The sequence below is a fragment of the Bubalus bubalis genome, chromosome 20 (assembly GCF_019923935.1).
Source record: "Bubalus bubalis isolate 160015118507 breed Murrah chromosome 20, NDDB_SH_1, whole genome shotgun sequence".
In the NCBI taxonomy this organism is placed as follows: domain Eukaryota; kingdom Metazoa; phylum Chordata; class Mammalia; order Artiodactyla; family Bovidae; genus Bubalus; species Bubalus bubalis.
The window spans coordinates 45,113,575-45,130,743 of record NC_059176.1 but is presented as its reverse complement, the minus strand read 5'-3'; the positions used below and the strand labels follow the sequence as shown (position 1 = coordinate 45,130,743).

Below are 17,169 nucleotides of genomic sequence, written 5' to 3'. Positions count from 1 at the left end.
ATTCCATCACCTCCACTAGCTTTGTTCAGTGTATATAATCTGACAGAAGACTTGTATCCAGAATATGTTAGACACATATATAATGTGTGTATATACAGCTAATACCCCCAGTCTGTGAATTGTCTTTTCATTATCTTAATGCTGTCTTTTTATAAATAGAAGATCTTAATTTTAATGAATGAATTTATCAATCTTTTTGTTTAAGGTGAAGGCTTTTTTTGTCTTCCTTAAGAAATTTTACCTGCCTCAAGGTGATAAAAGATATTCTCTTAGGTTTTCTTCTAGGAAGTTTATTGTTTTTCATTAAACTTTTCAGTCTGTAATCCAATTGGGTTTTTGTTTTTCATGGTTTTTTTCCCCACACATATGTGTGGTGTGAGGTTAGGGGTCAAGATTCATTTTTTCCCCATGTGACTATGTATTAAAAACTACTCTTGCCTCCATGCCCAGCAGTGCTAAAGTGACTCTTTGCAACCCCATGGACTTTAGCCCTCCAGGTTCCTCTATCCATGGAATTTTCCAGGCAAGAATACTGGAGTGGGTTGCCATTTCCTCCTCCAGGGGATCTTCCTGACCCAGGGATCGAACCTACGACCCCCACATTGCAGGCTGCTTCTTTGCTGTCTGAGCCAGCAACAATGATAGTGAAAGTGAAACTTGCTCAGTGTCGGACTCTTTGTGACCCCATGGACTAATTCTCCAGGCCAGAATACTGGACTGGGCAGCCTTTCCCTTCTCCAGGGGATCTTCCCAAACCAGAGATCAAACCCAGGTCTCCTGCATTGCAGATGGATTCTTTACCAGCTCGACCACAAGGGAAGCCCAAGAATACTGGAGTGGGTAGCCTATCCCTTCTCCAGCGGATATTCCCTACCCAGGAATCAATCCGGGGGCTCCTGCATTGCAAGCGGATTCTTTACCAACTGAGCTACAGCAGTGCTAACTTCCGTAAATGAACTCACTATATATGAATGAATCTATTTCTGTAATGTTTATTCGACTCTGCTGTTGTATTATTTATACTTGAACCAATCTGTGGAGTTTTCATTTTTGTAGTTTTAAAGTGAATCTCGAAATCTGATAGTGAAAATCCTCTAGCTTTGTTCTTCTGTATTATCTTGGCTATTCTTGGTCTTAAGTATTTTGATATAAACGGTTTAAGCAGCTTGTTAGTTTCCACCCAAAAAAAAGTCATGGGTTTCTGATTGGAATTGCATAGAATCCATTGATTGGTGTGGGGATAATTGATATTTTTATGATACTCTGTTTTCTAATCCATAAACTTTGATTTAAGTCTTTAAAAATTTCTCTTAGTAGTATTAATATTTGAGTTTTCTGGTAGCCGTCTTGCATATTTTTTGGTAGGTTTATTCTGTACATATTTGGCTTGCAAAATGTTATTACAGTGATTGTTTTTTTAATTTTCATGTCCTAACTAATTGTTTGCCAGTAGAAGTGCAGTTGGTTTTCCTGTATTGACTTTGTATCTAGTGACCTTGCTAAAATCACAAATTCTAATAATTCATTTGGAGTTCATTATGCATAGCCTACATGTACAGTTATGTGATCTGCAAACAATGATAATTCTGTTCTTCCCTTCTGATCCTTAAGACATTTCTTTTTCTTGCCTTACTGTATGACTTAGAAGCTTGAGCATTCTAAGAGGTACGGATAAGTGGATATCTTGTATTATTTCATCTTAGGCAGAAAGTTTTCAGTATTTCCCAACAGAGGAATTTATGCTTGCTGTTAATTTTTTGTAGATAGCCTTTATTGGATTAAGAAAGTTTCCTTCTATTACTACTCTGCTAAGAGTTTTATTGTGAATTTTATCAAATGTTTCTCCTCTCTTGAGATAGTGATGCAGTTTTCCCCTTTAATTTTCTTAATATGCATTGTTTGATTGTCCAAGTTAAACCTTTGGATTCCTTACATAAACCAGACTTGGTTGTCATGCATTATTCTTTTTATATATTACTATATATACTATATCCTCTTTATATACTATTTATATATTACTATATCCTCTTTACCAAATTTAAAAAATATTTTTAGGACTGCTTCATGAGTGAAATTAGTCTACAATTTTTCTTTCATTAGTCTATAATTTTTCTTAATTTATCAGATTTTTTATTATCAAGTTTATGCTGGACTCATACAAAACTAAGGAATATTTATTTTTTCAGTATTCAAGAGTTTATATAAAATTGGTGCTATTTTTCCTTAAATGTTTAGGGCAACTCATCAGTGAAGCTATCTGAATCTAGTGTTTTCTTTGTGGAAGTATTTTAATTAGAGATACAATTTCTTGAATAGAGTAGGACTTTTCAGGTTTCCTCTTTTGTAACAGTTTCATCTAGACCTTTAATTTATTAATGTGAATTTCGTAATATCCTTTTATTATCTCTGTGAAATCTAAATTATGTCCCCTATTTCATTTCTGATAGTGATTTATTGTGCCTTTAATCAGCCTTGCCTAGGAGTTTATCCATTTTGTTAGTTTTTTCCAAGAACTGACTTCTGGCTTTATTAATTTCTTTATATATGTTTTCCATTTTACTGATTTCTGCTTTTTTCTTTATTATTTCCTGTAATTTTAATTTGCTGAGGATTATTTACTTAGTCATTATGACTTTTTGAGATATACCTAAAACAGTGGCTTTCAACTTTATTCTTTTCATGTCTAGTTTTCTGTGTAACATCCATTTTTCCCCCAGAAATTTTGATATGTTGTATTTTCATTGCCATTCAATACAAATTATTTTCATGGTAATTTTTTTTTGATCCAAGGGCTATAAATACATAGCTTAATTTTCAAATATTTGGGCATTTTTCTTCCCAACATTAAGACAGAAATTTCTCTTTAACTGTTTATCTCTTAGCAGCTCCTTTCTGCTTGGTTTCTTGGTGTCATGGTTTTCTCTTTCTTGTGCATAGCTTAGGAATTGACCAATACTTCAAGGAGAAGTGATGCACAAGATGTTGATCTTGTTTGTCTATTAAGTATTCTCTTCCAGATCATTGTCTGGCTGCCTTGGTGGCTTTTTGTCTCTTCATTTGAGTGAGGACTACTATAGTTTCTAGATTGCCGTTTCTGTGTGTTATTAAAGCTCTGTGAAGCAGATCAGCAAGTATTCCAAGGAGAAAGTGATGACAAATATACGGCTTAATCTCAGTACACTTCGCTTCTGAAACACTGTCTCAGTTGTTCACTGTTAATGTGAAATAACTGTTTTATGTACTGTTTCATCTATGGTTCTCCAGGCAAGAATACTGGAGTGGGTAGCCATTCCCTTCTCCAGGGGATCTTCCTGACCCAGGGATTGAACCTGGGTCTCCTGCAGTGCAGTCGGATTCTTTACCATCTGAGCCACTAGGGAAGCCCATAGTTGTTCTCCAACGTAGGCTGTTCCATCCCACAGACTTCTTAATATTTTTATGTAGTCAAATAACATTTCTTCTTTTGCTGTTGTGCATGCCGTTTTCTGTTGTGCATATTATTCTGTATTATATTTTTCAAAAATGTTTTGGGGAGAATTCCCTTTATATTCTCTATTTTGCTACTGTGTGTGTTTAACACTTTTTTTTCCTTCTAGAGATTAGGAAATAATAAATTTGCATTTAATTTTTTCCCTTTCAATTTTCTTAATTCTCCATTTCATAATAAAACAGTATTTATTGGCCTTTCTTTTTCAGATATGAATGTTAGTATGGTGTTTCATCCTTTTACCTTTTGACTACTTTAGGTAGATTGTACACCCACACAACATGCTACAAAAATACAACTCTCTTGGACTTAACTATAGGTTGTATTGGTTTTAGTGCTCATCCCGAGTGTATTCCTGATTACTTTCTTTAGATAGGTATATGGTATGTATCTGAAAGTGTTTTTCATGATATGAAGACTTTTTTTCAACTAAGAAAATTTTATTATACAGGCATTTCTTGGAGATAATGTGGGTTAGATTCCAGACCACCGCAATAAATTGAATATCACAGTAGAGTGAGTCACACAAATTGTATGGTTTCCCAGTGCATATAAAAGTTATATTTACACTATACTGTTGTCTATTAAGTGTGCAGTAGTATTATGTCTTAAAAAAACAAAGTGCATAACTACATTTAAAAAGACTATTGCTAAAGAACGCTAGAGCCTTTAGCAAGTCATAATTTTTTTGCTGGTGGAGCATCTTGCCTTGATGTTAATGGATGCTTACTAATCAGGGTGGTGGTTGCTGAAGATCGAGGTGGCCTTGGCAATTTCTTAAAATAAGACAGCAGTGAAATCTGCCACATTGATTCCTTTCACAAATTGTTTCCTTTCACAAGTGATTTCTCTGTGGTAGGCAATGCTGTTGAATAGCATTTTACCCACAGTAGAACTTTCAAAATTGGAGACAACCCTCTCACACTCTGCCATTGCTTTATCAACCACGTTTATGTAATACTGTAAATCCTTTGTTGTCATGTCAACAGTCTTCATAGCATATTTACCAGGAGGAGATTCCGTCTCAAGAAACTTCTTTTCTCATCTGTAGAAGCAGCTCTTTATGTGTTCAAGTTTTACCATGAAGTGTAGCAGTTTAGTCACATTTTCAGGCTCCACTTCTAATTCTAGTTGTCTTCCTGTTTGTACCACATCTGCAGTTACTTTCTCCACTGAAGTCTTTGAACCTCTCAATGTTACACATGAGGGGTGCAATTTACTTCCTCCAAACTTTATTTGGTTTTGATATTTTGACTTCTTCCCATGAATCATAAATGTTCTTAGTGGCATTTAAAATGGTGACTCCTTTCCAGATTTTCAGTTTACTTTGCCCAGATGCATCAGAGGAATCTGTAACTTTACAAAATGTACTTCTTAAATAATAAGGCAACTCTACACTCTTTGATCCAGATTTAGCATACTTCTTAGGGACCCTAGGATTTTCAGATTGGTGAATGAGCCTTGAGTTCAGCTGAATGTCACCAGCTGTATTAATCCCTAGCAAGAGAGTCAACCTGTCCTTTGAAGGCAGGCATTGACTTCTCCTCTCTAGCTGTCAAAGTCCTAGATGACATCTTCTTCCAATGGAAGGCTGTTTGTCTACATTGAAAATCTGTTGTTTTGTGTAGTCACCTTCATTAATTATCTTAATTAGATCTTCTAAATAACTCATTTCATCTTCTATATCAGCTACTTCACCTTGCCCTTCTATGTCAGGGGGCAACTTCTTTCCTTACACCTCCTGAACTAACCTCTGCTGGCTTCAGATGTTTCTTCTGCAGCCTCCTCACTCCTCTCAGCCTTCACAGAATTGAAGAGAGTTAGGCCTTGCTCTGGATTAGACTCTGGCTTAAGGGACTGTTGTGGCTGGTTTGATCTTCTATCCAAACCACTCAGACTTCCTCCACATCAGCTTTAAGGCTATATCGCTTTCTTATTATTTATGTGTTCAATGGAGAACCACCTGATTTTCTTCAAGAATTTTTCCTTTGCATCCACAGCCTGGCTAATGTTTGGTGCCAGAGATCTAGCTTTTGACGTGCCTTCCTCATTCAGCTTAATCATTTCTAGCTTTTGATTTAAAGGAGACATGTGTGACTGTTGCTTTTTCTTGAAACACAGGAGGACACTGTAGGGTTGTTAATTGGCCTTATTTCATTATTGTTGTATCTCAGGAGGAGATGGGAATGGCTGATCAATGGAGCAGTCAGAACACACACATTTATCCATCAAGTTCACAGTCTTATTATGGGTGTGGTTCAAAACTATTACAGTAGTAACATCAAAGGTAACTGATCACAGATCATCATAACAAATACAATGAAAAAGTTTGAAGTGTTGTAAGAATTACCAAAATGTGACACAGAGGCACAAAGTGAACAAACGCTGTTGGAAAAATGACGGCAATAGACTTGTTTGGTGCCACAAACCTTTAATTTGTGGAAAAAAATAAAAATGTATCTGCGAAACATAATAAAGCGAGATGTACCAGTACCTTGAATTACTGCATCATCCTATTTTTGTTAGTTCTTAGGAATGCTAGTTACTGTATGTTGAACTCTGCTTTTTATCATCCATTTTAATAACGTTTAACATTTTAATTCTTTTGTCTTACCTCTTGTTATTCTCAGAAAGTTACATGAGTTTTCACCTCCATCTCTCTTCTGATCTTATGCCGTTCCAGTTCTGTTGTTTTTTTGCCCCTCTAAAATGCATGTTTTAAGTTTGTAATTGTACTTTTTCTTCTTTACAGTCTCTATTCAGACTATTCTCTATCCAGAGATTCCAAATGAACCATAGGGCTAGGTCTGGCAGGTTGATATATTTTGTGTGTGATATTTTAAAATATTTTATTAAAAATTAGGGTGTTTTCTGTTAAAATCTGATTTATAGCTTCCTAAACCAAATCTCACTGCAGATGGTGATTGTAGCCATGAAATTAAAAGACGCTTACTCCTTGGAAGGAAAGTTATGACCAACCTAGATAGCATATTCAAAAGCAGAGACATTACTTTGCCACAAAGGTCTGTCTGGTGAGGGCTATGGTCTTTCCAGTGGTCATGTATGGATGTGAGAGTTGGACTGTGAAGAAAGCTGAGTGCCAAAGAATTGATGCTTTTGAACTGTGGTGTTAGAGAAGACTCTTGAGCATCCCTTGGACTGCAAGGAGATCCATCCAGTCCATTTTAAAGGAGATCAGTCCTGAGTGTTCATTGGAAGGACTGATGCTGAAGCTGAAACTCCAGTACTTTGGCCATCTCATGTGAAGAGTTAACTCATCGGAAAAGACCCTGATGCTGGGAGGGATTGAGGGCAGGAGGAGAAGGGGACGACAGAGGATGAAATGGCTGGATGGCATCACCGACTCGATGCACATGAGATTGGGTAAATTCTGGGAATTGGTGATGGACAGGGAGGCCTGGCGTGCTGCAGTTCATGGGGTCTCAAAGAGTCGGATGCAACTGAACTGAACTGAACTGAAACCAAATTTATAGTGTATTGCAATCTCTTATTTAAATTGTTTTTCCAGCCTTGGAAGAGATCTCCTGGCATCTTTTATGAGGAATAGCATTTATTCCTGGGTAAATTTAAGCAGTTTGGAGTTTTCTTAGAAGCAGTGAGTGAGAGAAGTTAGCATGTGATATGCTGCTTTCACAACTCTTCAAGTCTTAACTCCTGCCCTCTGCTAATTTCAAAATCTCACAGTGAAAGAGCACTGTGCCATCTATTTCCACCTGTATATATTCCATTGTTCAATTATAGCCTCAGACAGGTGAGGAATGGAAAGGTCAGAATAACTCTTGTCTACCACTATAAGCATTTCTTCACTTTTCCTTTCTGATAAACAGAATCCTCAGAGAGGGTGAATGGATAGCAAAGTCCAGAGATCTTTCTCTGAGCTCAAGGTTTCACCTAAGCTTTGATTTATCAGTGATTTGCACACTTATATATTAGGTTAACCTCAGATGAATTTAGTAAAAGTTTTAAATATATGCTCAAATTACATATTATATTATGTAATTACAAAATTACATATTGAGCAAGTTCCGGGAGTTGGTGATGGACAGGGAAGCTTGGTGTGCTGCAGTCCATGGGGTCTCAAAGAGTTGGGCACGACTGAGCAACAGAACTGAACTGAACATATGCTAAGATTTTTTACCTCATTTTTGCTTTACATCTTTCCCATTTGAATTCACCTTATTATGTAGACTATTACACAGTTAGGAATTGTAGTGAAGTTAGTTTTATTGAGGTTTATGCTTTTATTTCTACAGGTCCTGCTCAGTCTGGAATTCTATCAGATCGGGAGGTGGTCAATCTCTTTCTTCATTTCACTGTCAATCCTAAACCCCGTGTTGAATACATTGATCGACCGAGATGCTGCCTCAGAGGAAAGGAGTGCTGCATCAATAGGTTCCAGCAAGTAGAGAGCCGGTGGGGCTACAGTGGCACAAGTGACCGGATCAGGTATCTGCCATATTGGAGTCTCAGGAGTGGGCAGGGCAGTGGTTAGCCTTTGACTCTCTGTTCATATCCTGGGAGATGATTAACCACATTTTATTTTATACTTTGTTTAATACATGTCTAACTTGATACAGCAACAAGGGAGGCTTACTGGTCTCCTTACTGAATTATGAGCGAGGGAACCTTTCAGGAAACAGGTAAAGTAAGGAAGGATTGAATGGGGCTATGAGTTTTGTAAGGATTGTCACTGGTGGGGAGCTGAAGTCTAGACCTTAATTGATCAAACACTGTTTTAACAGTCTTAGGGCTACAGTGTAATACATTGAACATTAACTCAGTTTAGTGTAAGTTTTCTCTTTGCATAGATGTTACATGGAAAATACCTCAGTATACATTTATAACAATTTTGAATGGGAAAAAATTTTTTAATCTTAAAAGATGTATGCATATAATCCTTTTGGAATTTATATTTGCCCTACCGTGTTTCTTAGTCTAAATGTGAAAATAGGATATGCATCTGTTTTCGTAAAACCTACCTTTTGGATTTTTCACTTATTGAATGTTAATAGCACTTTGGTGTAAAACTAGAAACTAACAGCAAGTTTTTTTAAAACGAGAACTCCCAAGGGGGAAAGGACTCCTATAATTATTGGGTTAAAATAGAAATAAGAATGCATTTGTGGCCTATTTAGTAGTAATTCACACAGTGAGAATACTATATATGAAAACGTAGGGGATGAGGCCAAAGCATCACAGAGAGAATTAGCAATAATTAACTACTTTTACTAAATAGAGTAGGAATAAATGATTTAACCATTTCACCCATGAAGCTAGAAAATGAACAGCAAAAAACCATATGAAAAGAGAAAAGAAATAGATAAACATAGAAATTAATGAATTAAAAATAGTAGAATTGCTAAATCCATAAGCTGGTTCCTGAAAAAGACCAATAAAGTAAATCTCTAGCAAAGGTAATAAACTACATCTACAAATAATGGAATATAATCATATACTGAGGATGTTTTTATTTTAATTCTGGGTTTACTCTGTGCTAATAAATTGAACATCTTCATGGAATGGATCATTTTATAGGCAAATATAAATAATCAAAATTGACTGAAGAAGAAAGCCTGACTAGACCAGTTACCATGGAAGAAATTAAAAGTTATCAAAGAACTGTCCCTTCACAAGGTGGTTTTGACAGGTGAGTTTGATCAGACCTTCAGGGAACAAATTGTTTCCTTGAACATTCAAAGAAGAAAATACTTCTTGGTTAATTATTGAAGGAAGCCCAACCCTTATACAGAAATCTAACAAGCTCACTGATATAGAAAAGACATCCTACCGAAAATAGCTTATTGAATCTAGCAGTACCTCACAAGGATAATACTATAAAAGCAAGTAGGTGTAAGTCAGAAATAGGTGTACATCAACTATACTCCAATTTAAAAAAAGATAAATCAGAGTTGGAAAAATACATCCAGTGGAGATAAATATGCAAGATCCAAGTTCTGACATCTTAAGTTTGGTTCTGAAGTTGTAAAGTTACAGAAATTGAAGTGTTTATAACATGAAAGGCACACATATTGCTCAGGAGAAGGGTGGCCATTTCAGATACAGAGACTTAAGTTCCTCCTGTGGTTTCTTAGAAAGAGGACACTGAGTGATGCATTGAACATCTTTTAAAGTAGCATCCATCCAACAGTGAGTTTTGTAGGACTATTCCTAATAAAGTCCATCAATAGAAAAGGAGTGCAAAGAAACCATAAAAGGGAAAGTTTGGAGTTTGAAAGAATGGCTCAATACTAGTGTTACTTTAACTCACTATGGTAGCAGATCAAAGGAAAATAAACAGTGTATTTGGAGAGATGTCAAAAACTTTAGATAAAATTTCATCCTTAATCCAGGTATAACCATTAATAGGCTAGGTCTAGAGGAATACTTATTTTAATACAATAGACTATTGAACCCTCAAGATAGGGGTGCCTGGTAACCTTGCTGATTTCAGCAGTATTCTTTTAACACTGATTGATGTAGGCATAAAGGATAAAGAAACATAGTAATTAGCACAGCATTGTAAATCAAGTATACTTCAATATAAATAAATATTGGAAAGGAAGAGTCTTTTTCATTTTTTGCAAATAACATCTATGTTAGTAGTTCTGTACTCCATCAGATCTAGGTCTCCCTCTTTTATAATAAATATTTTGTATTCCCCCCTTTAGTAACCTGAAATGAAATTTATAATGTGTTTCTTTTTCTTTTTTTCTTTTAAGAGTAACTTTTTCTTGTATAATTATTTAGTTTTAGCTTTTTCTCTAGTTGCATCGAGCAGGAGCTGTTCTCTAGTTGCAGTGCCTGGGCTTATTGCGGTGGCTTCTCTTGTTGCAGAGCACAGGCTCTGGAGCGCTGGCTCAGTAGTTGTAGTGCACGGCCTTAGTTGCTCTGCACATGTGAGATCTTCCTGGATGAGGGATTGAACACCTGTCCCCTGCGGATTCTTTATCACTGAGCCACCAGGGAAGCCTGTGTTTCTTTTTTTTTTAAGTGGTATAATGGCTTAGTTGTAATGTAAAGGAAAATAAATGTAACTGATAGTAAAATAAAATGCATACCTCAACATGTAGGCACTTGGGCAGCAACAAAAGACAAGAAGCAATCAGACATAGTACCTGTGCACACCAGCACTCTGAGACAGCTGCAGGTGCAGAGAACAGGGTGTGGAGTGCTGCTGCCAATTTTGTCGTTTTCTTTAAAGGTTTTCAAGCAAAGCACATTATAGTCCGTCCTATTTTTCCATATTTGAGAACTCATCTACTCACTAGAATTTATTTGTGACCCCCAAATCAACACCAGTAGCGCGTTCTCAGTCATTTCCAGGAAACATCTGAATCATTCTTAGAATTTAAGATTATACTCCACGTAAGTCAGGTGTGTGTGTTGTTGTTTAGTCGCGAAGTCATGTCTGACTCTTTTGCGACCCCATGGACCGTGGCCCTCCATGCTTCTTTCTTTGTCCGTGGGATTTCCCAGATAAGAATACAAGAGTGGGTTGCCATTTCCTTCTCCAGAGGGTGTTCTCAACCAGGGATTGAACCCTCATTTCCTGCATTGGCAGGAGCCTCCAGGGAAGCCTGGGGTGTGCATACATATTCCCCCAAGAGCAGTGGTTTAGTATTTGCTGATTCTGTGTTTGTGAAAACTATAAAATATAACTACCATAAACAATGAGAATTGACCAAAATTCTACTTCCTTGATTTGAATTGTAATCACCTCTTGTAAAAGTCAGTGAATATTAAAATTGCCGTAAAAATCTTTGGTCTATAAATAAGTTTTAATTAGGTTCAAGGCTCATAGTTAAAAACAGGTGTTTTATCTGCATGAATTCTGACCGGACACTTGAACTGATAGGGGTTCTTTGTTTTGGGAGCCTGTCCCAAGCATTGCAGCAAACCTGGTGCCCCTGGCTGCCTGCTAGTAGTGCTTCATAATCCTCGTGAAAACAGCATACCTCCTTGGGGTAGAAAGCCTTTTGAGAACAAGTATTCAACCCAGACAGCTTCAGGATCAGTAAAAATCTGTTAGAACCAATAGAAAAGAATAGTAGTCAGTTACAAAATGTATTTGCAAAAGCCAGTGATGTTCTCATGTCATTAAAATTCCATTACAGGGATGGATGGTGCTGGTGGTTAGCAGCAGTCTGAATGTGCTTAATACCACTGAACTAGAGACTTTAAAATACTTAAGATTGTACATTTTGTTATATATTTTGCCACAATAAAAATTTTTAGGGAATTCCTGGCAGTCCAGTGGTTAGAACTTAGCACTTTCACTGCAGAGGCCCAAGTTCAATCCTCGATCAGGGAAACTAAGATCCTGCCAGCCACACGGCACAGCCAAAAAGAAAAAAATTTAATGTTTGAATTTTCATTTATAATAGTAAAAACAGACCCACCTGCAATAGTAACAAATAACAAAGTAGCAGAATTAAATCCTATAGGAAATGTACAGTGTGGTATACCACCTAAAGAACTGGAGAACTTTGACTGAAATCAAACAGTATCTTTCCAAACTAACCTCTGTGTTATGCAGTTCCTTATAGAGGTCGCATGTTTTTGGTAGGGAGGGGTGGGATGGAAAAACTATTCCAAAATTAATCTGCAAAAATAAATACTTCTTTTAAGAGAGTGGTATTAATAAGAAAAATACCGTAAAGCTATAATAAGATAGTGTATATAAAGAGTTCGGAAACCAATCTAATGTAAATGAACATTCAGAATGTGAGGCAAGAATTAACCACTGGGAAAATAAAGTTCAGTCTTTACTGATGCCATCTTCCAGCATTTGCATAAATTAAAATTTTAACATTAAAAAAATGAAACTTAGAAAGTGTTGGAACAGAATGTTTATTATAAGGATGAGATAGGCCTTTCTAAACTTGGCATAGATCATAACTGGACTACAAATAAGTCAGAATGTTTACGTCCAGAACCACCATAAAATTGAAAGATAAATGACAAATGAAACTTTCTGAAATGGATATTATTGACAAAGCATGAGCTTTCAAATCCACATGAAAAAGACACTCCTCAGCTGAGAAATAGGGGAAAGAACATGGGTGGGATTTTCATTAAAAGAGAAAATCCAGTAGACAGTATGCATATAGGCAAATGTGCTGACTCATTAATGGTGGTGGTGGTGGTTTAGTCACTAAGTCGTGTCCAGCTGTTGCGACACCATGGACTGTGGCCTACCAGGTTCCTCTGTCCATGGGATTCTCTAGGCAAGAGTACTAGAGTGTTAGCCATTTCCTTCTCCAGGGGATCTTCCTGATCCAGGAATCAAACCCAGGTCTCCTGCATTGCAGACAGATTCTCTGCTGACTGAGCTAAGAGGGAAGCCCAAACTCGTTAATAATCAAATATAAATAGAATTTGTCAGTCATCAGTTTCTCAACAGTAAAAAGATGATACTTGTGTTGAGAGTGAGATAGCAGTGATTTTCATTCCTTCTTGGGTGTAAAGTTTTATAATCTGCCCAGAGAGCAGTTTGATAAAGTTAAGAATATACCTTTTATTTTCCCCAGAAAATCTCCTTACAGGAATTTATTCTAGGAAATAGTCAAGGCACTGTGAAATGATTTAGCTGTAAGATTGTTCATCATGGCATTGTTATATAACAAAAATTGCAAACAACCTAGATTATCTAACATATAGGAATTAAATAAATGAATCGGTAATAATCTTTCACCTTTTTATATGAAGTTATAAAAATACATACTGACATGGTTTTTTAAATAGCACATGTATATTCACAGAAAAAAGTCTATTTTTCTGTTCTTTAAAAATAGAAGTAAAAGTCTGAAAGGGAAATGCACCAAATTAAAAATGAAGTTATCTCTAGATATATAGAGATGCTTTAAATTTTTCCTCTTATTTGTTTAGCTACATTTTCTAACTTTTTAGAATAGTATATTGCTTTTTTATAAAACTATATTATAAATATTTTAAATTTTAAGGAGAGTCTCATACTGGGAGTTTTAGCATGATGTTTAAGAGCATGACCTTTTGATTCATGCAGCCCTGGGGTTGTGTCCCAGCTCAGGTATGCAGTTTTAATCCAGGCAGGTTGATTTCTCCAAACCTCAGTTTCTTCAACTATAAAAACTGAGGATGATAAAAATAATACTGTGACTTAGTGTATAGAACTATTATGACTAAAGGAAATATTTCATATAAAGAACTGGGCTCAGTGCCTAACACAGGATGTGCTCATAAAGTGGTCATGGTGTGGTAGTAGTAATAGTAAAATTAAACTTGTGACTTCAATTCTTGAAACATGAAATGTTGAGAATGACTCCTTTATGTTATAGATTCTTTCTTATTATACAGTCATTTGTGCCATTTGTGCTTAATGCTAGTTTTCATACGTTTATAAATGGAGTAAGGTGAGTCTGTTTCTTAACTATAGTGACCAGACTGGACCTGCTTGTTGTTCTAGTGTGGAATCCCATTCTGATCCACCGGTGTAACTCAGGTCCTATGCCCAAGTCCTCCACCACCTATGCTGTTAGAGCAGCCTGCTTCCTTCACAATTCTTAGCACAGTTTATAATTAATGATTTAACTCTTTGTTTACTTATCTATAATCAGTGTCCTCGACATAAGTGCAATAGGGCCAGAGACTGTCTTGTTGACCATTATTTCCGCAGGGCCAGGCGCAGTGCCTCCGTCTAATAGGCCCTCAGTAGACCAACCTAGATAGCATATTCAAAAGCAGAGACATTACTTTGCCACAAAGGTCTGTCTAGTCAAGGCTATGGTTTTTCCAGTGGTCGATGTGAGAGTTGGACTGTGAAGAAAGCTGAGCGCCGAAGAATTGATGCTTTTGAACTGTGGTGTTGGAGAAGACTCTTGAGAGTCCCTTGGACTGCAAGGAGATCCAACCAGTCCATTCTAAAGGAGATCAGTCCTGGGTGTTCATTGGAAGGACTGATGCTAAAGCTGAAACTCCAATACTTTGGCCACCTCATGCAAAGAGTTGACTCGTTGGAAAAGACACTGATGCTGGGAGGGATTGGGGGCAGGAGGAGAAGGGGACAACAGAGGATGAGATGGCTGGATGGCATCACTGACTCGATAGACGTGAGTTTGAGTGAACTCTGGGAGTTGGTGATGAACAGGGAGGCCTGGCATGCTGCTATACATGGGGTCGCAAAGAGTTGGACACGACTGAGCGACTGAACTGAACTGAACTGAAGTAGTCATCCAGCTGAGGAATTGTCAGTTTGGGATGCTGCTGGTTGACACATCTGTGTTCAGGAAGGAGGTGTGCAGGCAGATGTGGACTAAAATGATCACAACAGAAGTGGGCATGTAGGCTGAAATGCTTGACTCAAAGGTGTACAGTACAGGCAACAGATGCTAGTTAAATTCCCATTAAGTTACTCTAGCTAGAGGTTTTGGGTAAGCAGAAGACATTTCTCAGGATGTTTAATTTTTAATAGTTTTCTTTATTATGAGCAAAGTTAGAGTAACACTTAAAAAATGTATAAGCCTTTAGAACATGAATGCTTACTGAATTTTGTATGTTATTTGATATTTGGCCTCATTCCCTTAGGTTCACAGTTAACAGAAGAATCTCTATAGTTGGATTTGGTTTATATGGCTCTATTCATGGTCCCACGGATTATCAAGTGAATATACAGGTACACTTTTTTTACCCACTCTATACCATCTGAAATATATAACAAGTGTAATTTTGCAGTAAGGTATTGTTTTGATGAAATCCAAGTTTCAGTATAATTATCAAAGGCATCAGAAAGCCTACTAGTAGCATTTTAAGCCTAGAGGGTTCCTTTTTACAATTGATGTAAAGTGTGTGGTTTCAGAAAATTGGGGTCCTGGGGCTCTTAACAGAAGCATTCACTATAAGGAGCTCTCCTTTGTCCAGGAAGCCCTTCTGTTAGCCCTTCCTGTCTGCACTGGCTATCTGCAAACACCCACCTGCTTTCTTCCTGATACTTGAACTCTAGAGCTTGAAACTGCCGAATTTCCTATAACTCCTGGTGACATCTCTGATCTCTGATGGTCTGACTGTGCCCTGCCCCATTCTTAGGTCTGCTCCACCTCAGTTTTTTCAGATAAGGCATGATCACTTACCCTTGAAGAAAGTGAAGCTCCTCTCTCCTTCCCTCCCAGTCCACCAGTGTTCTCCACACTTTCCATTGCATGCCCTAGTTAGTAAAATTATTTTTGAAACACATCTACATTGTACTTTTATCTACTATACACATACACCTATGCAATACTATACTAACTTTATACATAAATAAAAACACAAAGGAAAAAAGGAAGTAAACAATATTTCAGACTTCCATCAACAGAAAAAACTGCCCTCCAAAATGTTATTAATATTCTATTTTTAATAGTGAAAACATGAGTGAACTTTGTGATCAAAATGCATCATTAGTCTTTAGGACCACACGACAATTCAAAGACCTTGTCTGATAACACCCAGAAAAGATACTTCCCTTCTTCACAAAGACTCGCAAAGTAGCCCAGTCATGTCCAACTCTTTGTGAACCTATGGACTATACAGTCTGTGGAATTCTCCAGGCCAGGATACTGGAATGGGTAGCCTTTCTCTTCTCCAGGGGATCTTCCCAACCCAGGGATCAAACACAGGTCTCCCGCATTGCAGGCAGATTCTTTACCAGCTGGGCCACAGGGGAAGCCCAAGAATACTGGAGTGGGTAGCCTGTCCCTTCTCCAGCGGATCTTCCCCACCCAGGAATCAATCCGGGGTCTTCTGCATTGCAGGCAGATTCTTTACCAACTCAGCTATCAGGGAAGCCCCCTCTCAAAGACACCTCATTCCAAATGGAAGAATTGCTTTATTGGCTGGGCTAATGAAATCATGTTCATTTTTAAATCCTGTCCACTAAAATCTAGTGAAATTCTGCTGTAAATTTATATCATTCATATCAATTCGTTGCTCTTATAAATCAGAAAGTTACAGTTTTAATATTTTTAACAAATAGGTTCAAAAGCCACTGAAATTTGTTTATCTGAGAGATTTTAAAGGTTAGAAAATAAAAAAATCACAGAAGACCTCTGAGAGGTATAAAGATTTTCATGATCACTCCCGGTTTTACTGTATATATTGTTGAGATCCTATCTTATAGGATCTTAAACCCACTTAGGCAGGCTGTGTAATCTGCAGGCTTTGGGGAGCGAGGGCCCCATGATCATTCTCTATGGCTGAAGAGCCCTCTCTTCTTCAGTGCCTGTCACGTGTTACATGAAACTCCAAAGCCCTTGTTGACAAACTGAGGGAGGGCATCAGGGTTATAGGTGTACTTAGCTGATAAAATAGAAAACGAATAGAAATAGGACTTCTCTTTATGTTCTTCCACTGAGTGACTGGTCTTATGCACCCTCTAGATACATTACCAGGTGGATCTCCCAGGGTTTGAATTTCAACTCTGCTACCTCCACTGTGTGACTGTGGGCAGATTATGTGACCCCTGTAAGCCTCAGTTTCCTTGTTTACTTTGATAGGCATAGTACCTCCATTATAATGTTCTGAGGACCAGTTGAGACAATGCCTGTAAAGTGTTAACAGAGTCTGTTGCTGTCATTGTTGCTCTAGTTTTATAATTTGATTCTCACAATAGCCTTAGGAAGAAGGCAAACAAATTTTTTCCCAAATTAAAA

General features: G+C 37.2%; 1 protein-coding gene across 5 annotated transcripts in view; it reads left to right on the top strand.

The window, feature by feature from the left end:
• Positions 1–17,169, top strand: part of BTBD1 (BTB domain containing 1) — a 47,722-nt gene that overhangs the window by 26,577 nt on the left and 3,976 nt on the right. For 4 of the 5 annotated variants that reach the window (XM_025271751.2, XM_025271752.2, XM_025271750.2 and 1 more), the window contains 2 exons: positions 7,762–7,954; positions 15,071–15,158. In XM_025271751.2, coding sequence (XP_025127536.1) covers positions 7,762–7,954; positions 15,071–15,158 — 281 coding nt within the window. The remainder of the gene's footprint in view (positions 1–7,761; positions 7,955–15,070; positions 15,159–17,169) is intronic. The other variant, XM_025271753.2, reaches the window with a different exon arrangement.